General features: G+C 38.6%; 4 protein-coding genes across 6 annotated transcripts; 3 read left to right on the forward strand and 1 right to left on the reverse strand.

Moving 5' to 3' along the window:
* The first annotated feature begins 451 nt into the window (after nt 1-451).
* On the forward strand, nt 452-2,260 carry LOC109535180 (transmembrane protein 115). Its single transcript, XM_019901051.2, has 3 exons — nt 452-1,212; nt 1,270-1,443; nt 1,498-2,260. Exons 1-3 carry the CDS (start codon nt 509-511, stop codon nt 1,739-1,741), a joined length of 1,122 nt encoding a protein of 373 aa, XP_019756610.1. The 5' UTR covers nt 452-508; the 3' UTR covers nt 1,742-2,260.
* LOC109535178 (protein aurora borealis) lies at nt 2,257-7,064 on the reverse strand. 2 transcript variants are annotated; one of them, XM_048666477.1, is made up of 7 exons: nt 6,678-7,064; nt 4,058-4,248; nt 3,664-3,977; nt 3,379-3,600; nt 3,101-3,325; nt 2,873-3,037; nt 2,257-2,813 (listed from the first exon to the last, which is right to left on the reverse strand). In XM_048666477.1, the coding sequence occupies exons 1-7, from the start codon at nt 6,687-6,689 to the stop codon at nt 2,578-2,580; spliced, it is 1,365 nt and encodes a 454-aa protein (XP_048522434.1). In that variant the 5' UTR covers nt 6,690-7,064; the 3' UTR covers nt 2,257-2,577. The 2 variants fall into 2 exon arrangements, with proteins under 2 accessions (XP_048522434.1, XP_048522435.1); XM_048666478.1 differs by lacking the exon at nt 6,678-7,064 and adding an exon at nt 4,400-4,464.
* On the forward strand, nt 4,604-6,451 carry LOC109535179 (E3 ubiquitin-protein ligase Hakai). The gene is made up of 4 exons (XM_019901049.2): nt 4,604-4,868; nt 4,931-5,118; nt 5,211-5,471; nt 5,523-6,451. The coding sequence occupies exons 1-4, from the start codon at nt 4,661-4,663 to the stop codon at nt 6,006-6,008; spliced, it is 1,143 nt and encodes a 380-aa protein (XP_019756608.1). The 5' UTR covers nt 4,604-4,660; the 3' UTR covers nt 6,009-6,451.
* On the forward strand, nt 5,989-9,960 carry LOC109535181 (phosphoglycolate phosphatase 2; the record flags this gene model as incomplete). Of its 2 annotated transcripts, none has more annotated exon segments than XM_048666479.1 (4): nt 5,989-6,077; nt 9,216-9,312; nt 9,376-9,668; nt 9,732-9,960. In XM_048666479.1, coding segments are annotated over 4 exon segments (646 nt in total), but the record flags the coding sequence as incomplete, so codon positions are not given.
* Nucleotides 9,961-11,035: the final 1,075 nt, after the last annotated feature.

An 11,035-nucleotide genomic window follows, 5' to 3' on the forward strand; every position in this document is an offset into this window, starting at 1 on the left:
ATAGGCATTCGAAAAGTGTGAATTATTAAGATTTATTCATTGTGGCACCCAATATTCGCACGAGTCCACACAATAATTGACTAGCTAATACACAGTGCAAAAAAAGAGGTTAAACGTTGAAAATCCCTGGAAATTTTTACAATTTTTGAAAATTTACGGGGTGTTTTAAAAATATTTAGAACATAATTTTGTTGACAACGGACAATTTTTCGAATATACAAAATTTAAACAAATTATGTTATTGCTCAGGGCATTAAATGAGTGCGATTATTCTCACTAAAAACTGATATATTTGCAAAAAACTAACTCGTGAATTAGGCAACAATCCGCATCTAAAAACGAGAACACCATATATTTGTGTCCTTGTCTGGTCCATGTAACAAGCAAAGAATCCGCCTTATCGCTAAAAATCAAGGGCAAAACCGACAACTATGGCGCTGCGCCATTTAGTGAAGAAGAAAATAGACAGTGAGTGAACTCTGCAACCTAACCTAAATGATTTGTGGTGATGGCTATGTTTAGAGCTCTGGGTAGAAATTTGCCCTATTTAAAGCAGCAATTCGGAGCTTTACTAGGGAATACCAGCACGTCAGTGCAGTTTATCTGCGGAGTGGTTCTAGTTAGCTACGGGCTTTCCTACTGGGACGATGCCGTGGAAGTCATTTCAATTACCCCCGGATATATTATGCCTCCGACGAGGATCTGGTCCCTATTCACGTTCTGTTTCATGGAAATTCACTTCTGGGAAGTCCTGGTCGATGTTATAACCGTCGGACTGTGTGGAAAACTGATCGAGCCTCTCTGGGGCCCATTGGAGATGATGACCTTTTTTGCTCTCACTAACTTCGGAGTGGGCATTCTCACTACTACTTTCTACTTTGTTTTATACTACTGTTTCAATGATACGAGATATCTGTACAGTGTGTACATACATGGCTTGGCTGGATACATTGCTGGAGTGTCAGTGGCAGTGAAGCAAATAATGCCAGACTTGGTCATCATGAAGACTCCTCTGGGCAAATTGAGCAACAGGAATATACCACTCACCGTATTCTTCTTATCTGTGATCTTGAAACTTGTTGGACTAGTCGACGGTACTTATCCAACAATGTATTTTTGGGGCATGATCGTTAGCTGGGTGTATTTGAGGTTTTATCAGAAGCACAGCAGTGGTTCTAGAGGCGACATGGCTGACTATTTTACTTTTGCAAGGTAACAGGCATTTCCATTTTAAATGGAGGAAACAATGATTTTTTAAATTAATTGCAGTTTTTTCCCTAACGTAATTCAACCCCCGATAGCTGTGGTAAGTAACAGCATATACAATGCTCTTGTTAGGGTGGGCGTTTGCAAGAAAAGCATCCGGAAATTCGATATGGCCAACCCTTCAGGAGTCACCATATCTGTTCCTAATGTGGATCAGCATGACATGGAGCGCAGAAGGTAAAGCAGTTTCTTAATCCTGGAAGAATTTAACTCAAAATTCTGATTTTCCAGGCAAATTGCACTGAAAGCACTCAGCGAACGATTGTCCAAGTCGTACAGCGACCGGCAGCCATTATTGCCGTTGACTTCACCCTCAAGTGGAATGACAAAAGTGTCTTTGCCCCCGACAGTCATGCAAAGCACCGCAGCAGCTTCCCTAACATCACAAGTCCATCACCATCAGCAACAACAAAGCACGTCCGCATCAATTCCCTCGACATCAAGCTCAAGCATACCGAACCCGCCAGGTACTTAGTTGATAAGACTTGATGCGGTCATTTTCCAAATAAGCTAAATTTCTTATTTTCAATTAAAGCCCAAGTCTAAATAGCTGTAAGCCAAGGCAACGATGGCCCCAACTGTGTTAACTAATTAAGTTCTCTAAGGGAATGCATCGTACTCAGCCAAAGATTAGCTCTAATGGCAAGAAAGTGCGGACTTGAAACTAACAGTTATTTTCGCTAAACCCGATTCTAAGGGGTGATCTTTCATCATTTTACCTCTATAACGGCCCTTATAGACAAATGTTCAATAGGTTTAAAAAAAGGAATAAGGAATTGTAATTAGGCGCAAGTTTCGGGCCCCGTCCTGCTTGGAGCACACTTACCTAAATTATCCAAAATAAATCGAAGCCCTTGCATGAAAACGTGGGCAGTATCATTTGGCTCAGTTCGTTTAATCTTGTAGATAATTATGTAAGATTCAGAGAACGTAAGATAAAAATACTATATGATTGTTAACTTTATTTTTTAATATATTAATTAATTAAAATAAATGAGAAATACTTTATTACACAGGCACCTTCCACAACCATAGGAAGTCCAGTTTGTCACAATTGCACAGCTCAAAAAGCCCGTGGCTCAATATATATGCTTATAGAGAGCATGAAATATAAAGTAAACATCAGCCTTTAGCAAATGGCAGTGGTAGATTCAAGCTAAGACAGATCGACAATTTAAGATACTGAAAACCCTGAAAAACAATCACATGAAATCAAAGAGTTCGCCCTTGCCTTAGAGTGTCGCCCAACCCCAATAGTGAAAAATTCCCGATATATAATTATTTAGATTACTGAAATGTCCCCGTCTTATGCTAGTTTGGTTCACTGCATGGAAGTGAACGGTTTCTTTTGCTAGGGGTTGAGGCAAACACGCTGGTATTGCTAAAATCACCGGTATCGTGCGTGTAGTACCCAAAATCAGATTCTCCCAATTTGTTTTGGCCAATCGTTCCTCTACTTTTCATGGAAACATCGCTCACTTGGAAGCCATTGTCTCCATTTCCATTTTCTTCGATTTTAAAGCTATCGCTCAGTCTTTTTCTTTGCCCTGAATAGAGAAGAATACAGTTATTCGGGGCAACAACCTGCATATATTGAGCCCCCTACCTTTTCCTACATATAGTTTGGAATGGGGGGTGCTGGAATTGGACAAATCCATTGCAATTGCGTCTGAATTCAAACTGGGTGAAACTATAGAAATGTGTTTGTATTCCATACTCCAATTAGCACTGGTGTCCGGAAGATCCGAGCCAGACGAACCTACTGCTCCATCTAAACGTAAAAATGCACGCCACTTCAATAAGAGTTAAGTCTAACCCCAAGAAAATCCCTTACCAACTTGATAACAGGTTTTGTCCAAGTTTTCTTCATTATCCATGTCTGGCACAATTAAACTTGTATCGACACTCATTCGCTCTTCACCTGGCGAACCAAATAAGTGAAGTGGTTTCCTAGGTGGGGTTTTCGATATGGGCGACAATTTACAGTCTTCAAAATTTAAATTATCGAACGCAGTGTCTGGTTCTTTTGAGCAGGGTGAATATTGAACAGACAATTGTCCTGTGGGGACAAATAAGGTAATGGATGATAAAACCGCAACTATTGCAACATACCTAAAGAAGTAGGTGGTGATGACACTAAGGATTCCACCCCATTCGGCGATTCTGGGCAGCAACTGGGCTTAAACTCAAACAGTTGCTGATAAAGCGCATCATTTGTATACTCATCATCATCAACTTGGTGCTGATCGTCACTGCATATAAAATATGGCCTTAAGGCATCTTCCACTTCCTTAGGGAGTATGGGGGGCAACGTTAAAACAGTCTGAGTAGCACCTGAAGCAACAAAAACCCTAATCAGTATTCATCCCAAGAATTCTTCCCAGTCTAGAAAATTACCTTCGCGTGTTTGTTTCTTGGGCACATTTTCTTCAACAGTCTCATCAAGGTTTTCCTTCGGAAAATCGCAGTCTTTCAATAGAGGAACATAGTTGGCCTTTAAATTCATTGGGCTAGGAGCAATTTGGGACTCCCTGAAGAACATGTCAATTTTTTTCTGCACGACAACCTCTGTTTTGGAGTCTTCAGTACACGCATGCAGGCTTACAGTCGTTTCATCAATTTCAGCCGGTTGCAACGACGAAATTTCGTCGATTGTCCATTTAAATTTTGCTTCAGTCTTGGGTGTTGAGTTTTGCATGAAGACGCTCGGACTATACAATGTTTTGCACGGTGATTATTCATTCAAAAATATTGAATACATATTTAAGATTTACTTCGAAGGGGTACATACCTAAATGTTGGTAAATGCAGTCGATCCACCATTTGGGGCTCAAATGGGTTCAGGATCCTAGAAAATCTGGATGGTGGCGTGGAAAAGCAGGGGATCGATCGGAAGGGGCTATCTGTGACCACACCTTGCGATAATTTCTTCCGTAGGAAACTAACTTTGGACTTGGGAGTTATATGTTTGTCCCCCAATTGCTTAAAATCCATTTAGAAATTATTCTTGGGGATTTTATGAATGAAAACACTTTTTTGAATCAGCTCAACTTCTCACGCTAAACCACCACCACTTAATCAAAAATACAAAATTGGAATTTGTCACTCTTTTTCAGTCTGGGACCGTTAATACCTAAATAGCTCAACCAGGGGCCCTAATGTCTGTTTTTTCAAAATGTTGACCGTTTGGATCTTGACAGTGACATGCGACTAATAAGAATTGGATTTTCTCTAGTAAACCACTCTTTTATCTCTGTTACATCGCCCAAGTTAGAGTATGATAGAGCCTGATCAGAATTCTTAGACTTCTAACTCACTGTCACTGGGGCCAATCACTCTAACCTCCAAATTAAAGCGGGTAGTTTACAAGTCAAATTGTTTTTGCTTAATTACAATGGATAGTGCTCCAAAAAGGGGTAGAGGCCGGGGCAGAGGCGGCCGAGGGAGAGGCCGTGGGCGCGGCAGAGGACGAGGAAGAGGCAAGAAAGCGGCGAAGGTAATTGAGAGTGATGAAGAGCTGGATACTTCTTCATCACAGCCGGAAGCTGCAGAAGAGCCCCAACCTGAACCTGAAGCTGCCTTGACTAGCGCCCCACCACCAAGTAATCAATTTAGTCAGTAGTTCAGTGCCTGAACTGATGAATCTACTTTAACTTCGTTGCAGTTGATCTAGAAGCTGATATCTCCCAGCTGGAAGCCCCCACTTTCACCACAATCAACAGGGGCCCACCCGAGCCGATGCTAAGACTGAATTGGGACCATAAAGTCAATCTGATGGGGGAGAAAGTCACAAACCCCATGATTCATTGCTGCGATAAATGTTTAAAACCAATCTTAATCTATGGTCGAATGGTAATTTATGTTTTTTTTCAACTTCCAACGGTGCCACCCCATCGGCACTGCAAACCCCATGCTATGAAACGTCTAACTACCGCAATTTTTAGATTGCTTGCAAACATGTATTCTGCTTGGCTTGTGGGAAAAAGGAGCACCAGCAGTGTCCTCGATGCTTGGAAAAAGTGTCGCGTGTTGAACAGACCGGACTTGGGACCGTATTTATGTGTACGCACGGAGGTAGCCGCTATGGTTCTACTGGTTGCAGACGGACTTATCTCTCCCAAAGGGATCTTCAGGCCCATATAAATCATCGGCATGTTTCAACAGGACAACTGCAGCAAGGAAATGCCTCAACACAGTCAATGGAGGTGATGGCGTTTTTATTCGTAGTAGTACAGTTTATAACTGATCTTTTGCAGGGGATAATGGGGGAACCCGAGAGGCCGTCCATGAGGGCAAAGGCTAGTTTGGTGAACGACCCACGTAGTTCGCTGCAGCCTTCAGGACGACGTTCCACTCAAATACAGTCATCGGGAATTCGGACGAATCTCATTACTGTGCCCATTCAAGAGACCGCGCCTTCGGTTGTTCATGAGCAAATACCCACCACTCAGAACTACTACACTCAATATCAGCAGCAATCCAACAATATGGCTCCAACTAACTATGGCCAGCCCCTTCCGCCTATGCATTTGCCTCCACCGCAGCCTCAAAATCAGTACTATGGCGGGACCTCTTACAGTCCTGCTTCTGCAGCCTATCCAGGATATGCAGCCGCGCCTGCGGCTCAGACTCAGCCCCAGTATGTTACTCCGACAGTTCCGGGAACTACTAGAGTTGCTCAGCAGTACGATTACAATGCAGCGAACACTCAGTGGCCGAACAATCAACAGTACTATAGGTAGTGGTTGTAAGTGGTTCCAGTCAGTTTTGTTTAGGGGATATTTATGTTTATATACAGAGCTCCATTTGTTGTAAGTATAAGCCTGTAAGCCGGCAAAGTCAATAATGTTTCCATTGTGGTGTTAGTTCAAAACTAGTTTACTAGATTTTTTCTAAGACTAACTGACTGTTCTGGGTGCTAAATATAACACAGCCGCATTCTGTCTGGAACATTTTTTACAAAAAAATGAGAAAGAGAAACTGTTACGTTAGTTCCAAATACATATTTGGTATATTTTATAGACTTTGTGTTCTTTGTCCGTTGCGCTTATAGCGTGCACTTAAGATAAACTGATACTGCACTTTGGCCTTTTGCGATAAATTGTACTATATCCGTCTCGTTATTAGTTAGAAGTCTAATGGCATTTGAAGTCAAGAGTAATAAACGGAAAATGTTTACTATTTACCATTGTGTATTTGATGATTTTGTATTTAAACTTGCAATCTGCAAGGCCCCAAAACGTGTGTAAATGATTAAATCAGTGGGAATTGAGAGAGCTTAACTTAAATTGCGGAATTACATGTGATTTGTTATTTGTTGTTTGCTTGAAAACATCGGATAAGTACTAGCAATATTTCCAACAATTGTAAAAAATTCGTTAACTCAATTATAAAGCTATGAAGATACGCACCTGCTTAATCATAGAAATGCTCAGCTGATTTATGCAGACTAGTAATTTATTCGGATTTCTGAAATCTTTATACCTTGGCCAATTTCGGATACGTTTTTACGATCCTTATCTGCGGTTTCAGTATACTTACGGTTCAAATTCCTTAACTTTTATTATCACTATTTTTTCCCACCATATAAATACATATTTGTTTTAACGCTTTATAGATGAATCTAGGTTTATATGTTACGAAAAACCAACAAATGCCGTAATCTATTGTTACTTGCATTTATTCCAGGAGTCTCAAGTATCTTATATCATTTACGCTCGACTTTGCGTAACATAATTTACAATGAAACAGTGGTTCGAAAGTCTATATAATTGCACATTTAAAGGAATTTTCAACGGGGCATTTTCCTCCTCTCGTTAAATCGGGAATCAATGTGCCAGTCTCGTTTTGCACTTTTTTCTTCGCTTATAGAGTTTATTTTTTGTGCTATAATTATGCGTTTCACTAAATTTCAGTCAGAAAATTTGAATAAAAACGCCGTTTCTGATGATGAGTTTCGAACGTAATTATGAAAAATCTTTGTTTTCTAAATCGAGAGAATAATGCAGACACTAAGGTGAAGGTTCCCAAATTTCTGGACATTTTGGCGATCAGGAGTTTTTGAAGAACTCGCATAACTCTAATGGACGATTTCTATACTAACTATAACTCTAATAGAAAATTCATTTTTCAATATTTTAATACTTACCGACTTAGAACTTCTTCCATAATGCCTTATAATTGAGTTGTTTGCATAAAAAATTGGAGGCTTTTAACTTTTTCTTCATTTTCATGTGAATATACCCGAAGAACTTTTTTGCTTAGATCCCACTAGTTTATGCAACACACTGTATATGTAATAACACGCAATTAGCGAGTGTTTTAGTAATTTAAAAGATATATATTCCAATAGCGTTGGTTTTGCGGTTGAATAGACTTATTTTGTCCTTAAGATCTACGCGACTCGAAAAAATTTAAATAGAAATTTAAAAATACTGTTCTTGTACTACTTGTACTAATTTTCAACTTAGTCAAAATCCGAAATTCAGCTACTTTAGGGCAAAATGGAAATTTCTGATGAAAAGCACCAGCAACCAAGTAATAATTCGGCTTAGACTAATATTTGTTATTTATTTATTACTTGCAACAGTCAGTTTCCCAACATCTTTATCTGTTTAATAACAGCAAATAAATTGAAAGTTTCGGGTTTTTTCAATAGTAAAATGTGCATATTTTTTTCTCTTATTCAACGCGAAAACTCACATAGATTGACGAAAAAAGATCGCATTCTAAATCAATTTTGGCAAATGCGTAAATTCAACAATTTCTGTACGGTCTTTTTTTACTTAATGCAATAAACTGTGTAATTTTTTTGATATTCTTCAAAATCATCTTTTTTTTCACGTGAAAACGCCGCAAGTCACTGGAACAACGAATTGCAACCGGATGAATATTTAACGCATTTTTACTTGGTTAAATAGCAATTATTCAAAAAGATTAATTGGTAAAGTTGGTCCAATGATTTAAACTCATTCAGAACCGGATCTCACTTTGCCAGAATTTTTTTAGAAATTAAGTCCAGATCTAAAATGTTTTGCAACTGAACTGACGAATCGAAATTGCTGCAGTTACGAGCAATCATTTCGACCAATTTCCTCACATTTAATTGAAGAATAGAGGTACAGGTCCTCATTTTTACTACACTGAACAGAATAAGCGTTTCAGTTTTCCTTGAAAATGTTCAAAATTATCTGTTTCTGCACATGAATGGCTTGCCGTTAAGTCTTCGAACAAAAAATTCGATTTCTATTGGATGGATATTTACCGCACGTTTGTCTAATAGTGCGTAATTGGTTGAATTGCAATTGAAAGAGATGAATTGGTAGTTTCGAGATCACCATCGGATCTCACTTCGCCATACTTTTCCTTTAGGGGAGATTGCAAGAAAATGCATGCAGAAATTTATATAAACCAACGGTTACGCGAATAATTCCTAGTAGTTTCGGTAAAATTTATCTGTTTCTACCTTCATTTTAATGATTAGTAAGACCAAAGGGAGCTTTTTATTGCGATCCGCCGCTGGCCCAAATTTCCAAAATTCGCATTCAAATTAGCACCTATAGATCATAAAGAAAGCATCCTGAATATTGGTAAAATGGATACTCAACTTCAGTTCTTTATCTCAAGTAGTTTCTCAAATATTGACAAAATACATAGAAAAATTAACACCATAAATGTTTTATCAATTTTACGCTATACCAATCTGCCGATGAATTATCCAGTTAGGGGACTGAGTTAACTTAGAAATTAGTATTCTCTAGACATCCGAGCTGTGCGTCCACTGCATAATTATCATTATTCCCGCATCTGTTTGTTTAACGCATTTAAAAATTACAGCATAAATTCGGCGATAGCGACGCAAGTACGCAAATTATCAATTCTGAGCTTTATTAATCTAAGCCTTGATTTTGAAAAGGATTTTTTTTATTTTGCTGCCATTATCAATATAGAACTTCATGGCTAAACTACGTAGTCTCAACGATCTGTCGGAGACGGAAGCGCAACGTGAGATTGCATCAACTGATGCTGTTCTGTTTGATGTGGATGGTAAGTGGGTTTTTTTTCAGTTGGCCATAAAAACCTCTTATTGAATACAAACCATCGATGCAGGAGTTTTGCTGTCCGATAAAGCAGTGCTTCCTGGAGCCGAAGCTGCAGTGCAAAAGTTGAGGGCTTTGGGCAAACAGATTGGATTTGTCACCAACAACACCTTGTACACACTGGAAAAAATACAGGCCAATTTGGCTCAATTTAGTGCACAATTTGACGAAGTAATAAACCCGACGGCTGCCTTGTTGGAATATCTGCGAAAAATCGACTTCCAAAAGGACATTTATATGATTTCCACATCCGAACCTAAGCGACTAGTACGGGCAGCTGGATACAATGTTTTAGAATTCAAGGTAAATCTCACAAGGCCTCAATTGAGACCATATTGGCTTAGTTTTATTTAATCTTTTAATTAGGATATCCTACCTGAAAAAATTGAGCCTACTTTGGGAGCAGTTTACGAAGCCCAGGAACTATCTTTGCAGAGATGTAAAAATGTTGGTCTGGTGTATTTGGATTATGACATGAATTGTGGATATGGAGATATACAATGCGCCTTAAATATTATTAAGCGCATTGATGGCGTCCAAGTATTGAGTGGCCTAAATGATGATGAGGTTCCTGGGCCCAATGGTGCCTTAATAGGTATTGTATATAGTGTTTTACAAAAGGGTAAATTAAAAAATGATCTTAGAAAGGTACTGAAAATTGCATACAAGTTTGCGTTCGCGTTTTCTGTTCTTTTATGGTTTCAACTGAACTGTATATTTCCTAACTCAAGAAAACTTTCTTATCCATCTCTAACAGAATGTGTCCTGTAGGGGGTCATACATTTTCCTGAAAAAGTCCCTAACTTTTGGCTGTTTGGACACGTTCTTTCAGCAAAATTGATAAATGTTGAGACGAATTCGTTGTTCGTTAAAGGAAACGTTTTCAATCACTGATTGATTGTCCACTTCATTTACTGAAAACTGCTTGAATTCGAGGTAACAAATCAGCAATAGAAGCGTTTGTGTTACTGATAATTCACTATTAAGTAGCGCGGGTTTCGACCAAAAAATTACACAACTTCAGAGTTGGTAAGTTTCAACTTTGTACAAAATCACTTTCAGGGCTGAAAACTCTGGCTTTCATCTTCAAGACTAAAAACTATAATCGTTAGGCCTTGAAGATAACGTAGAACAAGGTGAAAACGTTATCAATATCCCAAAAATAGATTTTGTGTATGTTTCTGTCCGTATTCCACTACTTGCTAGTGTCTAATCTCAATCTTCTTCAGACCAGATTTGTCATAAATGTTCAACCGAAATAGTGCCTTTATAATTTTTTTTATTGTTCTTTAAGTGTATTAATTTGCTGACATACTCAACTAAGGACGTCTTCAAGCAGTTTTTCTTTTGGTTGATTCTTCCATAGAAACTATTTCAAAGCACCAGTCGACATTTCCAATTTTTCCCACGCACTTTTGTCTTCTAAATTTCAACTTATTTTAGCTGCGAATTGAATTGTAATAATGTACCTTTTATTTATTTACACTTTATTTGCCAATAAATATGTCAGTGATAAAGACAATTCAAACCTCTTAATAACACTTATCTGATTTTTCAACAATTGTCCTCTTTGGAACGATAATTTCATGTTTGCAGGAGGATTAAAATTGATGCAACATTTTTGGAATTTCCGAAACCGTGCAACTTTTATGGCTGATTTAAGCGCAAAA

Source organism: Dendroctonus ponderosae, unplaced genomic scaffold (genome assembly GCF_020466585.1).
Source record: "Dendroctonus ponderosae isolate FM_Combo_2020 unplaced genomic scaffold, Dpon_F_20191213v2 Dpon_F_20191213_5, whole genome shotgun sequence".
In the NCBI taxonomy this organism is placed as follows: Eukaryota; Metazoa; Arthropoda; class Insecta; order Coleoptera; family Curculionidae; genus Dendroctonus; species Dendroctonus ponderosae.